The following is a 21,336-nucleotide window of genomic DNA, read 5'->3' as shown; positions in this document are numbered from 1 at the left end:
TATATATATATATATATATGCATATATATATATATGCATGTATATATCATGGCTTCTCAGAAAAACCCGCTGCGGCTGCTCAGAAGCATCTTTGCCCGTAATACTCGAGGAAGGAGTAAACACGCAGTGAAATACATCTGCACAGCATATGCATACACACTTCATCACTTATATATAAAGATATATATACATATGATACTAATTAGTATCTGTATATTAGAGAAGAGAAGATATTCCGATGTTACGTTGAATTATATTTGCCTATTAACTTTTCTGTACTTAGGGTGTACGTACACCTCGCAAAATGCGGTGAAGTTTGCCGAGTTTGTCTCCACGTACACCCCAGAAGGTGCGCTTCCTCCGTAGCATTAGCAGCCAACAGGCTAAAGAACAGCAGCAGCAGCGGTAGCTAAGGCAAAACGCCGCTGCTGCTGCTGATGCAACAACCTGCTGCTGCTGCAGCCACATGCTGCTGCAGCTACATGCTGCTGCAGCTACATGCTGCTGCAGCTACATGCTGCTGCAGCTACATGCTGCTGCAGCTACATGCTGCTTACGGCTATCGCTGTAGCTGCCGCTATCCGTTGTTCTGCTGCTGGAAGCCGCAGCTATTTGCTGCTGCTGCTGCTGCATGCACAGTGCCGCCGGTGCCTGAAGAGTGTACTCAACGATAAAGCACCTTCAGCAAAACCCTCCCGCCTCCTAAAGAATCAATATGTATGTATGGATGTAAACAACGCGTAGCTGCAGCACCATGTAGAGCCACACATGCTGCTGTACGTACACTATATATATATATATATATATATTGCGAATTGTAGGCATTTTAAAAGAAGAAGAACAGCAAGTAGATGCTCTTCCTCTTGTTCTTCTTTTGCAGAAGCAGAACAGCAGCAAAATGTCTTCGTTCTTTTCTCCACGAGGCGAAGCAGATTATCAAAAAGACGCTCCTCTGCGTTTGTAGGGAAAAAGCAAGAAGAAAGAAGAGAGAAGAAGGAAGAAAGAGGAGAAAAAAGCAGAATAATAATAATATAGGAATAAGAAGAATAATACGAAGAAAAGGAAGAAAAAGAAGAAAAAAGAATAAAAAGAGTATCCCAAAGCTGCACTTAAGCGCCACCAGGGAGATCATCTCCTTTAATGCATATTTCATCCATGGCGTCTTTTTCAATAGTAACGATGCGGATGAGTCCGCCAGAGCTGCCGTCTCTTCTGATTGCATGCGCAACAGCCTTTGCTACGAGTTGTGTGGCTTCTTCTTTACTCATATTAGGCCTAAAATGTTCATCTAGAAAAGCAGTAATAAAGACAGACCCAGAGCCGCCTGCGGTGTACTGTACAGGGATGCAGCTGCCGCCTATGGGGATAGAGAAGGCCTGGGGCCCCTCTACAGGGTCCCACCCAGCCACTATAAGGCCCGCTGTAAGTACGTCTTTATATTCGTAAGACAGCTGCTGCAGCAGATGAGCAGCAACACGCACACGAGCAGCACCTTTGAAGTGTCTAGGCAGCTCCTGTGAGTACAGCTGCAGCTGCAGCCGTGCTACCTGCGCCAGTGCTTGTGTATCTGCTGCACTCCCGCTGCGGCATACGCAAATCCGCTCCCCCAGACGCGTTATCTTTCGCGCTGCTCTATTAACAACATAAGGCCCTGCTGAAGTACGTGAGTCTGCACCCAGAACGACGCCTCCAGCATAGCAGCAAGCTACGATTGTTGTCCCCGTCTTCACGCCCGCGCTGGCCTCGGCTCCCCCTAAGGCTGCTGCAGGCCCGAAAGAACCCCCGAGGGCTGCTGCTGCTCCTGCTGCTGCTCCTGCTGCTGCTCCTGCAGAGCCAGACAGCGACCCTGCTGCCAAGCGAGGCAGCCCGTCGCTGTCCAACAGCACCTGAGTCATTATTGCTACGGGGGCTCACGGGTCTACGGGAAGCAGCGCCGCTCCTGAAGGAAGAAGGAGCAGAAATAAAGGGATAGAACAAACAAGTAAATAATTATTTACTCCAGAAGCACCTTAAGCGAAGACAAAACATAAAACACACAACGCCATTCGCTGCAGCACAAAAAGGCATGCAGCCGAAACGTAGCAGCAGCGCAGCAGCAGCAGCAGCGGCAGCAGTGTGCAGCAGCGCCCAGCGCTGCAATACGCAGCAATCAAATATTATATTCAAGATTTTTATTATTTATTAATTCGTTCTTAGTTTATTTTTATCGTTTCCGTCGCTATGGACTGCCACTTACGGCGGCATAACCCCACAAACACCGTTCAGGCCGCCGCTTGCGGTTATATATAGTATATATGTATATATACATCTGAGGAGAGGAGAGTTAGCTGCTGCTTCCCTGGTATGTCTGGAGTAAAGAAAAGCAATTATTATTATTTAAATTTAATTATTATTTAAATTTAATTATTATTTACTTCTACTTTATACTCAGCTCCCCATTGGTAACGCACACAACCTCCAGGGCTTCTAACGTCTATCGGCTGCAGTAGGCGAGAGCATGCTAAGAATACTGCGTGAATGAGTTTAAAAATATGCCTTTATATTTAAAAAGGGAAAGCCTTTTCAAACAATGTTAACAAAAAGACTAGTATCAGCACAAAGATGAGGGCGCCGTTAAGCCACCGCGCTGCTCCCCACCGCCCCCCTTAGTCCTTAACTGCGCATTCGTATGTTCTGCGATGTACGCGCATACACTCGAATTCATCCGTCTTTCTCTGCCTTGCATGCAGCCATAGACTGCTCCTAGTGATTGAAACACTTGAGTGTACGCCTAAGCCGTCTGTACACCGCACTCAGCTCGCCGCTGCAGTCTGCGTACACCCCAACCGTCTGCTGTCTACGGGCATATCCGCAGCCGGACCTGCCTACAGTCAGCTGCAGCTAGCCACGGCTAGCTCTAGCTAGCTGTATCTATCTACAGCTAGATGTAGATAGCTACAGCTGGAGGGAGCAATGGCTGCCGCCACACACAGAAAAACAGCCGCGTAAGGCGTCGACTGCTGTGGGGTTTGCCCGCCTTTTACTGCGCAAACCAACTCTGTGCTGCTGCACTACTCAGTGCGAACAGCACACGCATCTCCTCCGCATATATATATATATATATATATATATATATATAAGACTACATACATAGGTATGCATATTTGGATAGTAGAATGCACACACACCTATGTATACATGAATATGCACATACATGCATACATGCATGCATACATATATATAGCATATTCAGTTTGCATCTATACAGTGGCACACACAAACAAAGATGTGTTTGCAGATGGGTTGAAGAGCCCTGAGGACAGCGCGGGATGTCCGCTGTCTGTCTCCGTTGGCATTTTCGGTCTTCTTTCCTCTTTTGCTTTTCTTTTCTTTTTTTATTTCTTTCCTTTTCTTGCTCTTCTTCTCCCTTGTCTTCACCTAAAACAAGTCAACCCCAAAAGGCCCCTGCGCCCAACGGGGAGATGAACACAGGCACAGGCACACCGCCATTGCTGCTGCTCTTGCTGCTGCTGCACTTGCAGCAACAGACGTTGCTGCTGGCGCTCCATTCCCACTGCCGCTGCTGCTCCTGGCGCTGCATTCCCGCTGCTGCTGCTGCTACTCCTTCAACTCGTCAGAGAGAGCAGCGAGCTTAGGGAAGTATACGGCAAGACGAACAGCAGGAACATCAGCACAACAGCGGCAGCAAGCAATAACGATTGCTGCAGCACACGCACACAAATGCAGCCATAATTCCATTTACTCCTCGGCAACAGCAGCATAGGCTTGCCGGTGCAGGTGCTGCTGTAGCAGTAGCTGCTGCTACTGCTGCACCTGGTCGTATGGCAGCTGTAGCAGCAGCAGAGAGCAGGAAGCCCAGCACGAACGGCACGTGCAGCAGCAGCAAGTGGAGCAGCAACAGCCGCAGCAGCAGGGACGGGCAGCAGCAACAGCAGCAGCAGCAGGTTACTTTAATGGACTGCTTGCGGTATTTGTGCGCGAGCAGCAAATCGGTGCAAGCTGCAGCTGTAAGCTTCTCCGTATGCGTCGTGACAGTAGCAAGCTGCTGCTGCTGTTGTTGTCTCTTCTGCTGCTGTTGCTGCAGCAACGTTGCCAGCTGCTGCAGCTCCCTCAGTTCTGCATGCAAGAGCAAACGCAGCAGCAAAATAAACGCACGCCAATAGCAACGTCGGCAGCAGCAGCAGCAGCAGTGAGGCAACAGCAAACGACCCCCCAAACAGAGCTGCAACAGCTGCACCTGCGGCACTAGAGGGGGCCGTAGCAGCAGCAGCTGCAGCTGCTGCTACTGCTGCGGCTTCTGCTGCAACTACTTACTGTTTTCTAGCTTGAGGAGTTTGTTTCGCTTCTCTGACAGCTGGGCCCCTACAAGACCCTGCGCACGCACCGCACACAGCAGCAGAAAACAAATTTCGGTGTTGCTGCTATCGGCGGTTGCTGCTGCTGCTGCAGCTGCTGTCTCGGTTCTTTTACCACCCCGCTCTCCTCTCCGCTTTTTCTGTATTCCTGCAGCAGTAGCAGCAGCAGCACGTGCTGCTGCCGCCTCTACTGTTGCTGCTACTAGAGGTGAGCTGGCTGTTACTGCTGTAGCTGAGGTTATTGCTACAGCTGCTGCAGCTACGGTTATCGCTGCTGCTGCTGCTTCTGCTGCTGCTTCTACTGCTGCTGCTACTGCTGCTGCTGCCTAGGCCTACACTTGTTATATGCCCTGTCCATGGGGAGGCAGACAAAGGCGCCAGCAGACCGCTCAGCTGCTCCGTAGCAGCACCCGGAAATGCTGCAGCACAAAAACAAAAGAACCACCCCCCTCTTCAGCTCACGCTGCAGCAGCTGCAGCAGCAGCACATGCAGCAACAGCAGCACCAGCATGAGCACCTACACCACCAGCAGCAAGAGAAGCAAACAGCAGCAGCACCAGCAGCAGCAGCAAGGGCTACAGCACCAGCAGCAAGAGAAACAAACAAGAGCAGCAGCACCAGCAGCAAGAGAAGCAAATAGCAGCAGCAACAGCAGCAGGATTCACGGCAGAGGCGCGACTGACAGCCTCTTATTTGGTCTGCTGCTTCAAGCAGCCACCGCGCATTTGCTTCCTGCTGCAGTTGCTGCTGCAGTTGCAGCGCCTCTTGGAAGTCGGCAAACTGGTGCTTCAGCACGCTGCGGCGGATGCGGAGTTCTGCTGCTGCTGCTGCGAGCTGTTGCTGGTGCTGCTGCTGCTGCCAATGTGGCAACAGAGCCGACAGCCCGTCCTGCTGCTCCTCCTGCTGCTGCTGCTGCTGCAGCTGGGCCTCTGCAGCTAGCAAGTCTTCCTGCCGCTCCTGCAGCTGCGAGCTAGCTTGCTGAAGCAGCTGCTGCAGCATCTCGATCTGGAGCAGCACCACGCATCCACTCTGTTGCTGCTGCTCTTGCTGCTGCGGGTTTGCTGCTGCTGCTGAGCACCAGCAGCACGGGGCTTCCATATCCGGGGGAGCGATATGTGGGTGCAGCAGCAGCAGCTGCAGCGTCTGCTGCTGCATCTCCATCGTGCGCGTCAGCGACATCTTGAGGGCCTTTGAAGTTCTTAGAAACTGCACTAAAGGAGACACCCCATTGCCGATGCCGCTGCTGCTGCTGCTATGCTCCTGAGCAGCAGCAGCAGCATCAGCTGTGGCAGCAGAGGGCGGCAGCAAGAGGCTGTCTGGTGCTTCTGTGTCCTTCTCCTGCCCCTCAAAGGATGAGCTGGGAGACAAGTGGTGCACCTCTACAACAGTGCTGCCGTTTGCAAAAGGACCAGCAGCAGCAGCTGCTGCTGCTGCTGCTACCTGTTGGCGGCCCCACAAGGGGGCCCCCGTCAGCAGCGGAGAAGCAGGCCCTTGCCAGAAGCTCTCAGAAGGCGCCGTTGACTCGCACACCGCCTCCTCCTCACTGGGGCTGAAGCTGCTGACGCTTCGGGGGCCCTTAGGGACTCCATAGCCGCGCAGGGCCCCCTCAAGGGCCCCCGTGGAGGGGAGGCCGCCCTGGGGGGGCCCCCAGGGAAAGGCCGCTTCGAAAGGCCCCTCCAGCTTCGGGCGCCAAAGTGAATCTGGAGAAGGAGACAGCGCCGGCTTGTGGGGGGCCCCCCCGCATTGCGCAGGGTTCGGCTGGGGGGCCCCCAAGGGGGGCCCCCCATGGTCCTCTAAGAGGGGCCCCTGAGGGAGCCACTCCCCGCTCATGGCTTCTAGCTACGCCGCAGTACTTGCAGCCGCTGCTGATATGTTGCTCTTGTCGCTGCTGCTCTGCTGCTGCTGCTGCTGCTGTGCTGCTGCTGCTGCTGCTATTCAGCAGCCAGCAAGCAACAGCAGTCCCCGTACGAAATGCTCTCACCTCGGGCCCCCGGCGGAGGGGAGGGGCGCTCTGGGTGAAGATTAGAGTTAATTAATAATAAATAAAAAAGAAACAAAAACATATAGAGGACAGAGACGCCTCCAGACAAAGGCAGACGCAGGAGTGCCAACAGACAGGCCGCCGCTGCTCTTGCTGCTGCTGCTGTAGCTGCTGCTGCGGCTGCTGCTGCTGCTGATGCTGCTATCGCTATTAAGACGGTTACGAGCTGGTAAAGAAGAAATATAATTTATTAATAATTATATTTAAAAGACAAACACCAGCACACTGCACACGGCCGACGTCCCCTTGCTCGCCTGGCCCCTCATACCGCCGCCCCCCGCTACTGCTAAGCCGCAGCAGCAGCTCCAGCAGCTGCAGCAGCAGCAGCAGCAACAGCAGAAGTAGCAGCAGCCTGAATTTGTATGAGAGAAGCTCTGATATAAGAATAGGAAGTACCTGCACTCTCCACGATTGCAGGCACCGATGTACGGTCTAAATCCTAGGTTTAGTGTTTAAAGTTCAGGCTTGAGGGTTTTAGGTTTTGAGTTTAGGGTTTAGGGCTTAGGGTTTATGGCTTTGTGCTTATTACGTACTACTTGGGGTTTAGGAAAGACAACAGAAAGACATGCAGCAAGAGCAGCAGCAGCAGCAGCAACCACTTTGCTACTGGTTGTTGTCTGCAGGAATGGGTAAGAGAATAACTTCTGGGGTGGGGTCAGTGCAGCGCAGCAGCTGCTGAGGGCTCAGTTGGTGTTTAGAAGCACTCCGCAGTTGGCTTATGCATCAATGCGTGGTTGCAGTCAGCAGCTGGTGTGCAGCAGCAGCTTGTTTGCTGCAGCGGCTGGTGTGGAGCAACAGCTTGTTTGCAGCAGCAGCTGGTGTGCAGCAGCAGATTGTTTGCTGCAGCGGCTGGTGTGGAGCAACAGCTTGTTTGCTGCAGCAGCTGGTGTGCAGCAGCAGATTGTTTGCTGCAGCGGCTGGTGTGGAGCAACAGCTTGTTTGCTGCAGCAGCCCTATACAGAAACTGAGTTCGTTGGGTGCAACCTCACAAACAAAAATATTTAAAATAATTGGGGAGACATTTCTCTAGAGACGCCCGCAAAAACCCTCTTCCCTCTTATCCCCGGCACACAGCTGCAGCAGTGCCTTGTGCTGCAGCAGCCTGTGCTCCGGTGGGGTTGGCGACGCGGAGAGGATGTAAAGACAAATTTGCTTATCAGTAGAACAGCATGCTTTGCTGCTGTAGCCGCTGCTGCAAGGCAAGGAAGCCTCAATGCAGACGCAGACAAGTGCTGTGCTGCAGCAGCCTGTGCTGCAGCAACCAATCGTGCAGCAGCCCGTGCTGCAGCAACTTTTGCTGCAGCAGAGCTCTGCGCCCGCAGCGTAGCACTCCCTGTGTTCTGAAGGGCGGGGCGCGCTGCGTGTGAGTGCAGTGCAGCAGCACAGCGGAGAGGGGCTGGTGGGTGCTGCCTTTCTCTACAGGAAACCCCGAGGGGCCCCTAAGAACTGTTGCTGCTGCTGCTGCTGCCCCGAAGCAATAAACAGATTCCCTGCCTTTGTGGGGCTGCAGTATGAGTGGCTTTTTAAAGGGGCCCCCCAAAAAATGCAGAGCGACCCTCAAATAAGGGGCTCCCCTCGAAAGGGTACTGCTGAAGGGGCCCCCACCGCACCCATGGGGGCCCGGCTCACGTTGATACAAGCGGCTACAGAGTGAGATAGTGTTTAGGGTTTAAGGTTTAAGGCTTGGGTACTGGGATGCGAGGCCCTTGAGTGTGTGCACCATCAACTCGCCATTGCTGTCTGCGCAAAACTTCATTATCGCTTGCGGCACGCCTCTGCAGCAGCAGCAGCAGCAGCAGCAGCAATAAGAGCAGCAGCAACATCAGCAGTACCAACATGTTCATCTCATCTCTTCCAGAAGTAGCGCAGCGTTTGTTGAGTCGATCGGTCGCAGGTCCAGCAGCAGCAACAGTGACAACACGGGCAGCAGCAGTAGCAGCAAGAGTAGCAGCAGCAACAGCATTTTCCGGAAGCAGCAGCAAGTGCACCAACACCAGAAACAACGGAGACACAGACGGCAGGAGCAAGAACAGTTGCCACAACAACTATGCCTACAACAGCGTCAACAACAACAGCAGAAACAACAGCACGAACAACAGCAGCAGCGACAGCAGCACAAGCAGCAGCAGCAGCAAAGCTGACGATAAGTTGCCTTCGACTTGGTGCTGCAGCGATAGGAATTCGTCTGGGGTCAAACAACCGCTCGTCATCAAGGCCCCTAAAGCCTGCAGCACGTCTTCCTTGCTGCAGCAGCAGCAGCACCAGCAGCGCCAACAGCAGCAGCAGCAACGGACAGCAGCAACAGGCAGCGGCAACAGGAAAGAGCAGCTCACCTTGTAATGAATGCCCGCCACTTGGCTGCATGCGTGCAGTTATGCAGACCTTTAACAACTCAATAAAGAAATTGAACCCTAAACCCTAAACCCTAAACCCTAATCCGCATTGTGTAGACCTGCAAACAGCAGCTTAATTAGCACATTGAGAGTTGCCGGGCGTCTCACGTCAACAATCCTAAATCCTCCGAGGGGCTTAGGGGCCCCTGCTGGGTTGGCTGGGGGCTCCCAGCCTCTTCTTGGGGGCCCCCAGCCACTTCCTGCGGGCCCCCATACTCTTCTTGGGGGTCCCCAGCCAGTTCTTGGGGGCCTCCACTCCCTTCTTGGGGGACTCCAGCCTCTTTGTGGGGGCCCCTATACTCTTCATGTGGGGCCCCATACTCGTGGTGGGGGCCCCTAGCCTCTTCCTTGTGGCCCTTAGACAGTTCTTGGGGGTCTATCGCTTCTGTGTGCAGGCGTACAGAAGCTGTAAGGGGGGCCCTCTGCTGCAGGTGAGAGGCCCCCTGGGTACGGTCCGCATACTCTCGTAGGGCATGCGGGCCCCCTGAAGAGAAGGCGGAGGGCCCCTCCCACTGTGCAGCAACGCCATCGGCGGCTGCATGCAAACACAACAGACAGCAACAGCCCTCGTGTTGCTGCTGCGTGCTGCTGCTGCAGGAGCAGCAACACGTATGCTGCACGCTGCTGGTAGCCTGCGCGTTTATTATTACTACAGTGTTCTCTTGTATTATCCCGCTATTATTATTATTAGTATTACTATTGTTATTATTATTATTAGTATTACTGTTGTTACTATTATTATTAGTATTACTATTGTTATTATTATTAGTATTACTATTGTTATTATTGTTATTTATTATTATTATTACTATAAGCAAAAAATATATTGCATCATTATAATAATACAGATAACTTTGTTTTGTTGTATTATTTTCTTGACTTCATCTCATTTCTATCACTAGGTGGGAGCAGAGAAGACAGACGGACCTGCAGCGCCGTGGTGGTTGCGGTGAGCCCAGCAGAAGTGCGGCTCCCTCCTGCTGCAGCTTCCTTCTATTGGGGCCCCCGCATGCAGCAGCAGCTGCGGCGCTGCTGCATGCACTGCCGCGTGCTGCTGGGGGACCCCCGCCATGCACCAGCAGCACTGACAGCGGAGGCATTGAGGGCACGTGCAGTAGCAGCAATTATCGAGGGGTCCCCGGTGATGCTCCTCTGCTGCAGGGGCCCGTATCCTGAGCTGCGCTGCTGCCTCCCACCTGCTGCTGCTGCTGAATTCCAGCTCCCCGGTCACCTGCTTCTTAGATACTTTTGTTGCCTCCAAATGCTGCAGTGGTACTTCTGGCTGCTCGTGCAATTCCTGCTGCGTCGTTTGCTTCGTCGGCTCAGCTTGCTGCTGCTGCTCGTGCTGCTGTTGCTGCTGCTGGGTACACAGCGGCTGCTGTGCTGGCAAGGTCTCACTGAGCAAGACACGCTGCAGCAAATACTGCTGCTGCTGTTGCTGCTGCAAGAGGTCTTCTTCCAACAGCAAGTCCGGCTGCTGCTGCTTTTCGAGGTCGGGCTTCTGCAGTTGCACCGTTTGCTGATGCTGCTGCTGTTCTAGCTGCTGCAACAGATGCTGCTGCTGACAGCTAGGGAGAGCTTCGGCTAGTTGATGGTGTGCACTTTGCTGCTCTGGTTGCACCTGCTCTTGCTGCTGCCCTTGCTGCTGCTGCGCGTGGTGATCCTGTTGCGCCGCTTCTTGCTGCTGCTGTTGCTGTTGTAGCTGTGGCGTTAGTGGCAATGGGTCACGGGGCAGCCGTTGCTGCTGCTGTTGCTGCTGCTGTTGCTGCTGCTGTTGCTGTTGCTGCTGCTGGGTGTAGCTGGCCCTGTGCACAGCGTTTGAGGCATCGCTGCTGGCGGCCTCAGACGGCAGTGAGGGCTTTTCCGTTGCCAGGTGGCCCTCCTCTAGAAACATGAGGCTCAGATTTTGCTGCTGCTGCTGCTGCTGCTGCCGTTGCTGCATATGCTGCGTGGGGCGAGAGAGGTGGGTGCTAAAGCCGGTAGCTACGGTGGGTATGCTGGAGTTGCTGCTGTAGTCGTTGAGTGCTGCAGCAGTAAGTTGTGGGGTTGCAGCAGCAGCAGCAGCTCGAATGGTGGTTGGGGCGAACGGCAGGCTTGTAGCTGTCGCAGGAAAGAAGTTCAGATGCTGCTGCTGCTGTTGCTGCTGTTGTTGCAGCTGCAGCAGATGCTGCTGCTGTTGTTGCAACTGCAGCAGTTGGTGCTGCTGCGTCTGCAGTTGCAGTTGGTGCTGCGCATGTTGGTGCTGCTGCTGCAGCTGCTGCTGCTGCTGCAGTGGGGCTGGCAGGAGCAGAGTGCGCTGCGTGGCAAGCGAATGATTGCAGACCTCTCCCTCACTGAGTTGCTGCAGCAGCGCTTCTGCCTGCGAGCTGCTGGGCCTCACCCAAGGGAAGAGAGGTGCAGCTGAGGATACACCTGAAAGAGATAGAGGGAAGGCCTCATAGACGGCGTTTTGCCTCACCTCGCCGTCGCTGAGTTGGGGGTCAAAGGGCTCGTCAGCAACAATTGGAGGGGCTACTGTTGCTGCTGCTGCTGCTGCGGCGGCGGCGGCTGCTGCTACTGTGGCCGCTCTTGCGGCTCCCGTCGCTGTTGCTGCTGCTGATGCTGCTGTTGTTGCTGCACCCGTTGCAGTTGCTGCTATTGCTGCAGCTGCTGCTGCTGCTGAAGTGTCTCTAGGTGAAAGCATCGAAGCCGCTAAGGAGCTCCCAGCAAGGAGGGGAACGAACAGTCCACGGGAACTGTGTTGCTGCTGCTGCTGTTGGTCCTGCTGCTGCTGTTGGTCCTGCTGCTGCTGTTGCTCCTGCTGCTGCTGCTGCTCCTGCTGCTGCTGTTGCTGTTGCCGCTCCTGCTGCTGCTGCTGCTGCTGCTGCTGCTGCTTCTCCTGCTCCTGCTTCTCCTGCTGCTGCTCTTCCTGCTGCTGTTGCTCCTGTTGCTGCTGTTTCTCCTGTTGCTGCTGCTGGTGCTGTTCTTGCTGTTGTGCCACGGCAGAGGGCGCCGCTCCTTCTGTTTCCAGGTCGTTGTTAGGCAGACGTCCCTCAGCAGCAGTTCCCTCTTCTTCCATATTGCTGCTGCTGGGCTCTATGCTATTGCTGCTCTCGTTGCTGTTTTTGCTGCTGCTGCGAGTTGAGTGCAGCAGCGGCTGCAGCAGCGTACGGGGCAAGGAGAGCAGCCTTAAGGGCCATGAGCCCTTCCCCTGATCCCTTGTCGGGCCTCCCGCCTCACTAGGCAGAGATTCGTACAAGGCTGCTGTCTCCTGCTGGTGTTGCTGCTGCTGCTGTTGCTTTTGCTGCTGCTCGCGCTGAGCTGCAGCAACGGCGCAGAGAATCTTGTAGGAAGGGAGCCGGTAAGATGCGTACTCGTAGACCTGAGGAGTTGTTACTGCCGCTGCTGCTCTTTCTGCTGCTGTTGCTTGTCCGGCTGTTGCAGGCTGTGCTGCTGCTACTGGTTCTGCTGCTTCTACCCCTTCTTTTGGTGCTGCTGCGGGTACTGCGTCTTCTTCGGCTCCCACTGATTGCTGGGCTGCTGCTGCTGCATCGGCTGCAGCACTTTCTGATGATGCTGCAGTTTGCTGCGTAATAGCTGTTGTTGTTGCTGTCGCTGCGGCTGCAGGCGCACTGTCTTCTGCTGCTGCTGCTGCTGGTGTCGCTGCGTGTCTCTCCATTCCAGCAGCTGAAGTGCTGTCCCCCGCTGCAACGGGGGACAGCACTTCAGCTGCTTCTCGCGCGGCTGCGTCTGGCTCCGGTGCTGCAACTGGAGCAGCAGCTGCTACTGGTGCTTCAGGCAGTCCTGAAGTCGGTTCAGGTGGAGGCTCCCCCATCAGGCCCGAGAAGCTTCTCATTGGGAAGCTAGCTATGCTGAGGCTCCTTAGGGAGCCGCTGCTGTCGTTGTCGTTGGTGTTGTTGTTGTTGCTGCTGCTGCTGCTGTTTTTGTTTTCGCTCTTGCTGTTGTTGTTGGTGCCGCTGCTGCTGTTGTTGTTGTTGCTGCTGCTGCCGCTGAGTTGAAGCACTTCCTCGCTAGTGCTACAGGGGCGGTTGGGGGGTTCTTCAGGGGTCCTGTGCAGCAGCGGATAGCCAACATCGTGAAGTTGCTGCTGCTCCTCCTCCTCATTGTTGTGCTGCTGCTGCTGTCGTTGTCGCTGCTGCATTTGGTGCTCCTCATTGTTGTGCTGCTGCTGCTGTCGTTGTCGCTGCTGCATTTGGTGCTGCTGCTGCTGCAGCAGGTGTTCGTGCCAAGGGTTTTCGCTGGGTTCCTCAAAGCTATCGGCTGAGCCCCACTGCATGGGGTTGCTGCAGCGCCTCAGCAGCAAGCTGGTGCTGCTGCTGCTGCTTCGGCTGCTGCCGGGGGTGTTGCCGCCTTCTGGTGGTTCTCTATGGGGTTGCATTCTGCTGCTGTTCTGGCTGAAGTTCAGAGAGGGAGACAAAGGCACCCAGAAAGGAAGTCGGCCCGGGCTGAGTGCTGTTTCGACGCCCTCCCCTGAATGCCAGCTCGTCTGGTTCATATAGTTGGCATGCTGCTGCTGCTGCTGTTGCTGCTGCTGCTGCTGCTGTTGCAGTTGCAGGAGCTGGACCTGCTGCTGCTCCTGTTGGAGCTGCAGAAGCTGCAGCCGCTGTTGCTGCTGCTGCAGTTGCTGCTGCTGCAGCTGCAACTGCAGCAGCAGCTGTTGGTCGTGTTGTCGTTGTTCTAGCATGTACTGCTGCTGTTGCTCGCTCTCCTGCTGCCGCTGCTGCTGCAGGTGTTGCTGCAGCTGTTGCTGAAGCTGTATCTGCTGCTGTAGCTGTTGCTGCTGGAGCAGCTGCATCTGCTGCATGTGCTGCAGCGCAGCAGCAGAAGGTACCGCTATAGAATGCGATCTGAGCAGCAGCTGCGCTCCTTCGTCTCCTCCTGAGGGGGGCAAAAGGCAGGTTTGTGCTCTTAGCCGCTGAGCGCCTCCGTTGGCTGCTGCTGCTGCTGCTGCTGCTTCGGTTGCTGGTGCTGATTCTGTTACGGCTGCTTCTCCTTCTGGTTCTTCTGCTGCCTCCTCCGCTGCTGTTGCGGCTTCTGCGGCTGCCTCACCTTGTGCTGCTGGCGATGCTGCTGCTCCAGCTGCTGCTGCACTTTCTGTTGCATCTGCTGTTGGTGCTGCTCTTTCCGTTGCTGTATCTGCTTCTGGTTCGTCTGCTTCTGGTGCTTCTACTCGTTCATCTGCTTCTTCTCTTCCCGTAGCTGCTTCGCCGTCTGCAGCTGCAGCTACTGCTGCTGCTGCTGCTTCGTCTGTGGGTTTTTCTGGTGCTGCAGTTTGCGCCTTGGCGAAGGCGTGCCGCCCGTTTGCTGCCGCGCGGTTGTCTTGCTTGTTGCTGTTGTTGTTGCTGCTGCTGTTGCTAAGGGTGCATCTAGCAGCAGAGCTCGTGGCTCTTCTGGCTGGAGGTGAGGCGTTCCCTCTGAGAGGCCGCTGTCCATCCCATCTGCTGCTTGTGCTGCTGCTGCTGCAGGTGCAGCTCTTGCTGCGAGAAGCAGCAACAGCAACTGTTTGGCTGCGGTGTCTCGACATCCCCTGCTGACTCTGCTGAGGCAGCCCATAGGCGGCAGCAGTCAGAGGGTATGGCGTGAGCTTCCGGTTCCTCACGATGCCGCTCCTGCAGTTGCTGCTGTTGCTGCTCTTGCTGCTGTTGCTGCTGATCATGATGCGAACAGCCTTGACGCTGCTGCTCCCTCCAGTGGGTGCTGCTGCCACAGAAAGTCCCCTTGGGCCGCTTTGCAGCTGCTGAGTAAACAGCCTCTGCTGCCTGCCCTTGCTGCTGCTTCTGCCGCTGCTGCTCTTGTGCAGCGCGGCAGGAGGAGCTGTTGAGTAGGCTCTGCCGCGCAGTATTCCGCGGGCCCCAGGGCTGAGCGAAGCAGCAGGCCGAGAGGAAGATCTGCAGCGTTCACTCTCTCCAGTTGTACTGCTGGTGCTGCTGCTGCTGCTGTTACTGTTACTGTTATTGTTGCTTCCCGCATCGACGTCTGCTCCAGCATCAGCCGCCCTTGCTGCTGCTGCTGCTGCAGGTGACTGCAGCGCAGTGTAGGCGCGGTTCGTACTAAAGGGAGGCCCTGATACACTGCGAGCGGCTGAGGTGTATGTGCAACTGCTGTAGCTCCGTTGAGTTGCTCCGCCCAAACCCTTTTTTGTTCTGGCGAAGGTCCCAACGTTTGCTGCTGCTGCTGCTGCAGCGGCCATTACTGTTGCTGGAGCAGCTGACGCTGCAGACTTTTGTTGTGCACCTCGTTCACCCGACGTCTGTGGCGCTGGGGCAGCTGCAGCTGCTGCTGCAGCGGGAACAGCAGCTGCTGCAGCAGCAGCGGGCGCTTCTGCTGCGTCACGAGTTGCTGCTGTTGTTGTTTTGTGTATCGGCTGTGGGCTGCTTTCGTCTGCCGGTGCCTGGCGTTGCTGCCCTCCGCTGGCCCCCCTCTCCTTGCTTGAAGAGAAGAACCCCCTATACACCGCAGCGGGCCCCCCCGTGATCTGTTGATGCTCCTGCTGCTGTTGCTGCTGCTGGTGTCCCTGGTCCCCTCCGAATATGGCCTTACGGGTATTGCTGCTGTTGAATTGAGAGACCGCAAAGGAGTTCATCTCTTCGAGTTGCAGCTCTTCTTCCAGCAGCAGCTGCTGCTGCTCCTCCTGCTGCTGCAGCTGCAGCTGCAGCGGCTGATGCAGGCTTCCTTGGTAAGGAACAAAAGCAGTGAGGGAGCGGGGTTTAGGTTTAAACCTCTGCTGCCGTTGTTGCTGCTGAGGGAGGGGCTGCCCGCAGTGGGTGAAGGTCTGCCTGCCGCGAATGAGTCGAAGGCTGGGGCCCCCATCTCGAGGGGTAAGAGGAGGAGAACGACACAGTTCTAGGATACTCTGTTGCTGCTGCTGCAGCTCTTGTTGTTGCTGCTGCTGCTGCAACTCTTGTTGTTGCTGCTGCTGCTGCAGCTGCTGTTGCTGTTGCCGTTGCTGCTGCTGCTGTTCGTGCTGCTCCAGCCGATGCTGTTTCTGCTGCTGTTGCTTTTGCTGCTGTTGTTGCGGCCGCCGCTTCTGGAGCTGCTGTTGGTGGTGCGGCAGCAGTTTCTGGGAGTGCTGTTGCTGTTGCTGCTGCAGCTGCTGCTGCTGTTGCCCACAGCTGTGGCTCCGACGGGGTTGGGCCCCTCCCGCGCGACTGGCTGTGGGCTGTGGGGAGGAAGGCTGCTGCTGGCTGTTGCAGCTTATTGAGGCCCCCTTTGCTGTTGCTGCTGCAGATGCTGTTTGTGACTTTCTCTGCTCCACACTAAGCTTGGGGCTTCTCGACGCGCTGCTGCAGCTTCTACGCTGCTGTTGCTGCTGCTGCTGCAGTTGCTGCCGCTGCGGCAGCTCGGTCAGGCGTTTGCGCTTTGTTCTGCGCGGTGAGGGACTGCGTTGAGGCTGCTGCCTTCGAAGATGAGGTAGCAGTTCCTTCTGCTGCTCCTGCTGCTGCTGCCCGTCCTGGTGCTGTTCTTGCAGTTGTGTTTGCCCCAGGTCCACTCGGTGTTGTTGCTGCTGTGCCCGAGGTTCCTGGCGCTGGTTTTGTTGTTGTTGTTGCTGCTGCTGCAGCTGTTGACGCGGCTGCAGTTGGGCCTGTTGTTGCTGCTGCTGCTGCTGTTGCAGCGTTTGCTGTTGTTGGTGCTTTAGTTGCCTCTGCCGCCGCTCCTCCCCGTCTTGCTTATGGTCCTGTTGCTCCTGGGTGTCCTCCAGCAGTTGCTGCTGTAGTTGGAGCTCCTGCTCCTGTTCCTCCTGCTGTTGCTTTTCCTGCTGCAGCTGCTGATGGTGCCCCTGCCCACGCTGCTGCAGCAGTTGCTCCTGCTCCTGTTGCTGTTGCTCCTGGTTTTGGCGCTGGTTTGGGTATTCAGACGCGTCTGCAGTGTGGCATGGCTGCCCTGTCTTGCTGCTACAGAATTCAATGGAGCGAGCCTGCTGCTGCTGCAGCTGCTGTTTCTGAGGCTGTTGTGCTTCTAGTAGTTGGCTGTGGGGTTCAGATGGGGCTACAGAAACTGCTGCAGCTGGTGCACCGGGTGCAGCTGCTGCAGCAGCAGCACCGCGGAGGCGCTGCTGCTGCCTGCTGCACTCCAGTAGAGAAGGCAGCCGCGACAGGCCCTCAAGTTTGTCAGTCTGCTGCTCCTTATCGAGCACCAGCAGCTGGTGCTGCTGCTGGGAGGAGTAAACCCTTTCCTGCTGCTGCAGCGTCTGCTGCTGGATGGATTGCTGCTGCAGCAGCATTTGTTGCAGCAGTGCGAACACCTGCTGCTGCATTGGCTGCTGCGTCTGCTCCTGCTGCAGCATTTGCTGCTGCGGCAGCAGCAGCGGCTGAGGGATGGGCTGCGGCTGGGACGACAGGACTCCTCGTTCCTCATGCGCAGCGTCTTGCCGTTGCTGCCAACTTGCGTCCTGTTGCTGCTGCTGCTGTTGTTGTTGTTGCCGCTGTTGGTGTTGCTGCTGCAGCAATAGATCGTTGCTGCAGTGCGTCGCTGGCCCTAGCCTGGCGGCTGTCTCCTGCAGCAGCTGCAGCTTGTCAGTTGTTGCGTGGGAGCAGCAGGATGCTGCATCGCATGGGCTTGGTGTTGCTGCTGTTGCTACTTCACCAACTGCTGCTGCTGCAGGGCTATTCAAGTAGCTTATAGGGGAGACGACCGCCTGCTTGAAGGCAGCAGTTTGCTGCTGCTCCCGCAGTAGCAGCTCTTCGGCTTCTTTCAAGGCCTCTACTACTACAGAATCCTCCAACTGAGCACTCTCTCGCTTCATCTGCTGCTGCTGCTGCTGCTGTTGCTGCTGCAGGTTTGTTTCAATCCTAGTGCTACTGCTGCTGCTGTTTAGTCGCTGCTGAGCAATTGTGCAGGCCAAAAGGGGGAAGTGCGGCGGCTCCACGGCGCCCGCTGCATCCAGTGAGGGGCGTCTGAGAGCCGCGGCTATGCGAATCTGCTGCTGCTGCTGCTGATGATGATGATGATTGGTGGTCTTTTGCGTGAGGAGTGCGTGGATGCGGGTCTCCAACTGCTTCCGCATCAGCAGCTCCTCCTGCAGCACAAGTTGCTGCTGCAGCGTCTGGGCCCTGAGGGTTTCTGCTGCGGTGTGCATGCGCTGCTGCTGCGCCCTCTGCTCCGTCCTCCAGCCGCTTTTTGTAGGACTGCTGCTGATGCTGCTGCCGGTGTGCTGCTGCAGCTGATGAGTCCCTTCTTCTTTTGTCTTGCCGCTGCGCAGTGCAGCAAGAACCCCCGAAGGGTCTCGGCCCACCCGCAGTTGCCCTCCGCAGCTGCTGGTGCTGGTAGCAGCAGCAACGGCTGCTGCGGCTGCTGCAGTAGCTACTGAGGAAGCATCCGGAGGAGGGGGGAGCGCCTTCTTAAGCGTAGTCGGCCCTGCCAGGTGTGGTACATCAGCTGCTGCTGCTGCTGCAGTTGCTGCTGCTGCTGTTGCTGCGGCTGGGGGTGGAGGTGCGTGGCCGGTTTGCAGTAGATGGTCAACTGCTGCAGCAGCAGCAATAAACTCTTTACGTGCAGCAGCTCCTGCTGCTGTCCTGCGCTCTTCTTGCATCGCATGGCTCAGCAGATGCAGCAGATAGTGTTGCTGCTGCTGCTCTGCAGTCAGGACATCGTGCAGCAGCTGCTGCCCCTCAGCTGGCAGCAGCTGAAGCAGCAGCTGCAGCTGCCGCTGCTGCTTCCGGTCGCCCGTTGAGGCTAACGTGTCTCCGCTGTAGAAGCAGCTGCTGCTGTTGCAGCTTCTGTCCACTGGCTTCCCCCTAGAGCGCCGTCTGCTGCTATCTGCTACTGCTGTGATGTCTATATACCTTGTATACCGCTCCCCAGCATGGGCCTGCTGCTGCTGCAGCGTTATCTGCTGCTGAACACGAAAAGGGTCCGAGAGGTGCTGCAGGTTCTCCAGCACCTGCTGCACCGTCTCTGTAAACGAAGGGCCCTCAGGGGCCCCTCTCTCCGCCTTTGTTGCATGCAAAGTGCCCCCCGTGGCTGCTGCTGCTGCTGCTACTGTTGCGGGGTCCCTCCTCGGCACAGGCAACGCCACAATGCCTCTCGAGCTTGAGCTGCGCCTGCAGCAGCACCCAGCAGCACTGATCAGCAGAGGGTGTTGCTGCAGCTGCAGCAGCAAAGAGCACCTGGGCCAGCAGCCCCTTATAAACCAAACGACCAAACGAATTCAAATAACTGAGGGAGAAAGGTGAAGGTGTAACTGAGGAGACAACAGGCACGACGCGTGCATGCACAGAAACAAAGAAAGAAAAGGAACAAAAAGAACAGCGCCAAACGCAAAACAAACCCAGAAGGTATACCCGTAGGCCCGAGTCGCCGATACCAGCGGCCCTTCAGCCCCATCTCCCCTCCTGTCTGCGGCAGCGCACGCAGCAGCAGCACCAGCAAATACAGAACGGGTTGCAGTCTTCTATGACTTCGTTGCTGCTGTCTGGTTGCTGCGGTTGGTGACGCTGCTGCTGCTGCTGCTGCTGCTGCAGCTGCTGCTGTCAAGGGGCCGTTTAAATGGGGCTTCAGCAGCAACAGGAGCAGCACCACGCCAGTCATCAGCAGCTGCAGCAACTCTAGCCGCAGGAACTCTAGCAGCAACTGGAGGCCGGCTGGTCAGCTGAAGGCCTTTGATGCCGCATCAGCAGCAACAGCAGCAATAGCAGCAACAGCAGCAAGAGGTCCCCCTGGGCTCACCCCAGGCTTGACTTTGGCTGCGTCTCGAGTGTCTCCTGCGGCCACCACACAAGCACGACGCCTCTGCGCTTCTTCCTTCAGCAGTTTCGTTCACTTCGTTACCCTAAGAGGCCCTCACACCTCATCACAGCCCCCCCTACCTCTGGGCAGCCAGCCGTCCCCTGGCCCTGCGAAGGTGCAGGGGGGGCCCCTCCTTGGGGGCCCCCCCGTGGAAACCCCCCGCAGCAAGCGCCTGCATGCACTCTTCTTAGGGCCCCCAAGAATTATATATATAGCATTCATATGTATGTACTTGTCAAAATAGATATGCATACGCATATGTATGTGCATATCCATATCTGTATATCTATATGTACATAAATATTTATATGTGCACACGTGCAGTAGCTTCAAAGAAGAGCCAGGGCCCGTTGAGGTAGAAAGGAAGCCTGCCAGCCCGCCGAGTTGCGCATCTGTCTCTGCTTGCATTTCTTTGAATTTTTCTTGTTCGTTAGTGTGTGTCCGCTTGTTTATACTTTGCCTGTCGCCCGTTTTGCTTGTTCGTTTTGTTTGTTTTGTTTGTTTGTTATGCTTATTTGATAGCTCAAGTTTGTTCGTTTAATATTGTGTTCGTCTTTGACTTCATCTAATTTTGTTTTCGTGTATCTTTGTTTGTTTAGCATTGTTTGTTATTTAACTTTCCTTTTTTAACTTTGTTCGCTGTTTAACTTTGTTCGTTCAACTTTGCCATTTTTCTTCGTTTGTTTGACTTGGTTTGTTATTTATCTTCGACTGCTTAACATTGCTTGTTATTTAACTTTGTTTGTTTAACTTTGTTATCTATCTTTGCTTGGCTGTTAACTTTGTCTTTTCCAATCCTTCTTTGCCCTCCTAAACCTGTTCATGCGTTTAATTTTGTTCGTCTTCTCCCTTTGTTTTTTCTGCTTTGTTTGTTTGTTCAACTTTGTTTGTCTAACTGTTTATTTTTCCGCTTGCTTTGTCTGTATAGTCTACTTTTATGACCTTGTTGCTTTATAACATTGTTGGTTTGTTTAACTTTGTTTGTTTGTCTAACTTTGTCTAATTTCTGCCCGTGTTTTGTCTTCAACTTTGCTTTTTTGCTTAATTTTATGTGCCGTTTCTTTTGTTTGTTTGTATGACACTGTTTGTTTAGCTTTTTAACTTTCCTTGTACATGACTTTGGTTGCTACGTAGTGTTATTGTTTTGTACTGCTTCATTAACCCTTTTAAACAGCCCTTCGTCTTCACTGGTGTGGAGGGAGGCCTGGTGAAGCTCCCCGTGCTGAGCTACACCCACCGGGGTGGAGCAGCAGCCTGCTGCCTGCGCTGCAGCAGCAGCTGCTGCTGCTGCCGCTGCTGCTGCTGTGAATTTTGCTGCAACGAGAAAAACATAAATCCCCGCCGCGTTGCTGCGCTCGCAGAGCGCTGCAGCTGACGGACAGCGCCTGAAATGCACAGATGCAGACGCACGCGCTGCTGTTGCTGCTGCTGCTGTCAGTGTTAATTGTGTTTCCCGGCTCCTGGTACAGCTTCTAGTGTTTTGCTGCTGATCGTATGCAACAATCGCGACAGGCTTCAAGTTGAGCTATAGGGTTTAGGGTTCAGGGTTTAGGGTTTAGGGTTTGGGGTTTAGGGTTTGGGTTTTAGGGCTTTGGACCTGATTGTATTTTCCATGTGGCCTCCAAAAGAGTGTCGTCTCCACCGACCCCGAAATGCATTTTCGCCTTCGGGCTGCGCTAACTTGCTGCTGCAGTTGCTGCTGCAGCTGCTGCAGTTGCTGCTGCTGCTGCTGCAGTTGCTGCTGCTGCTGCTGCAGTTGCTGCTGCTGCTGCTATTGTTGTTGGGGGGGTAGTGCCCGTTGCCGTCTTTCGTTGTGCTTCTA

At 55.2% G+C, this 21,336-nt stretch overlaps 4 protein-coding genes across 4 annotated transcripts; 1 reads left to right on the top strand and 3 right to left on the bottom strand.

Annotated features, from left to right (window-relative positions):
- Positions 1-1,109: 1,109 nt before the first annotated feature.
- Positions 1,110-1,895, bottom strand: EAH_00010570 (proteasome component PRE3 precursor, putative; the record flags this gene model as incomplete). The annotated part of the gene is made up of 1 exon (XM_013395112.1): positions 1,110-1,895. The coding sequence occupies one exon, from the start codon at positions 1,893-1,895 to the stop codon at positions 1,110-1,112; it is 786 nt and encodes a 261-aa protein (XP_013250566.1).
- A 1,906-nt stretch (positions 1,896-3,801) lies between these two features.
- On the bottom strand, positions 3,802-6,185 carry EAH_00010560 (hypothetical protein, conserved; the record flags this gene model as incomplete). The annotated part of the gene is made up of 5 exons (XM_013395111.1): positions 3,802-3,828; positions 3,950-4,116; positions 4,315-4,372; positions 4,692-4,774; positions 5,039-6,185. 5 exons carry the CDS (start codon positions 6,183-6,185, stop codon positions 3,802-3,804), a joined length of 1,482 nt encoding a protein of 493 aa, XP_013250565.1.
- Positions 6,186-8,232: 2,047 nt separating this feature from the next.
- EAH_00010550 (hypothetical protein) lies at positions 8,233-8,736 on the top strand (the record flags this gene model as incomplete). Its single annotated transcript, XM_013395110.1, has 1 exon — positions 8,233-8,736. The coding sequence occupies one exon, from the start codon at positions 8,233-8,235 to the stop codon at positions 8,734-8,736; it is 504 nt and encodes a 167-aa protein (XP_013250564.1).
- Positions 8,737-8,893: 157 nt separating this feature from the next.
- Positions 8,894-19,784, bottom strand: EAH_00010540 (hypothetical protein, conserved; the record flags this gene model as incomplete). The annotated part of the gene is made up of 5 exons (XM_013395109.1): positions 8,894-9,324; positions 9,717-18,829; positions 19,057-19,124; positions 19,455-19,489; positions 19,769-19,784. 5 exons carry the CDS (start codon positions 19,782-19,784, stop codon positions 8,894-8,896), a joined length of 9,663 nt encoding a protein of 3,220 aa, XP_013250563.1.
- Between the last annotated feature and the right edge of the window lie 1,552 nt (positions 19,785-21,336).

Source organism: Eimeria acervulina, genomic scaffold (genome assembly GCF_000499425.1).
Source record: "Eimeria acervulina Houghton genomic scaffold, Eah_scaff54, whole genome shotgun sequence".
NCBI classification, from domain to species: domain Eukaryota; phylum Apicomplexa; class Conoidasida; order Eucoccidiorida; family Eimeriidae; genus Eimeria; species Eimeria acervulina.
The sequence above is the reverse complement of the archived record's forward strand: the minus strand, read 5'-3'. Positions and strand labels throughout refer to the sequence as shown.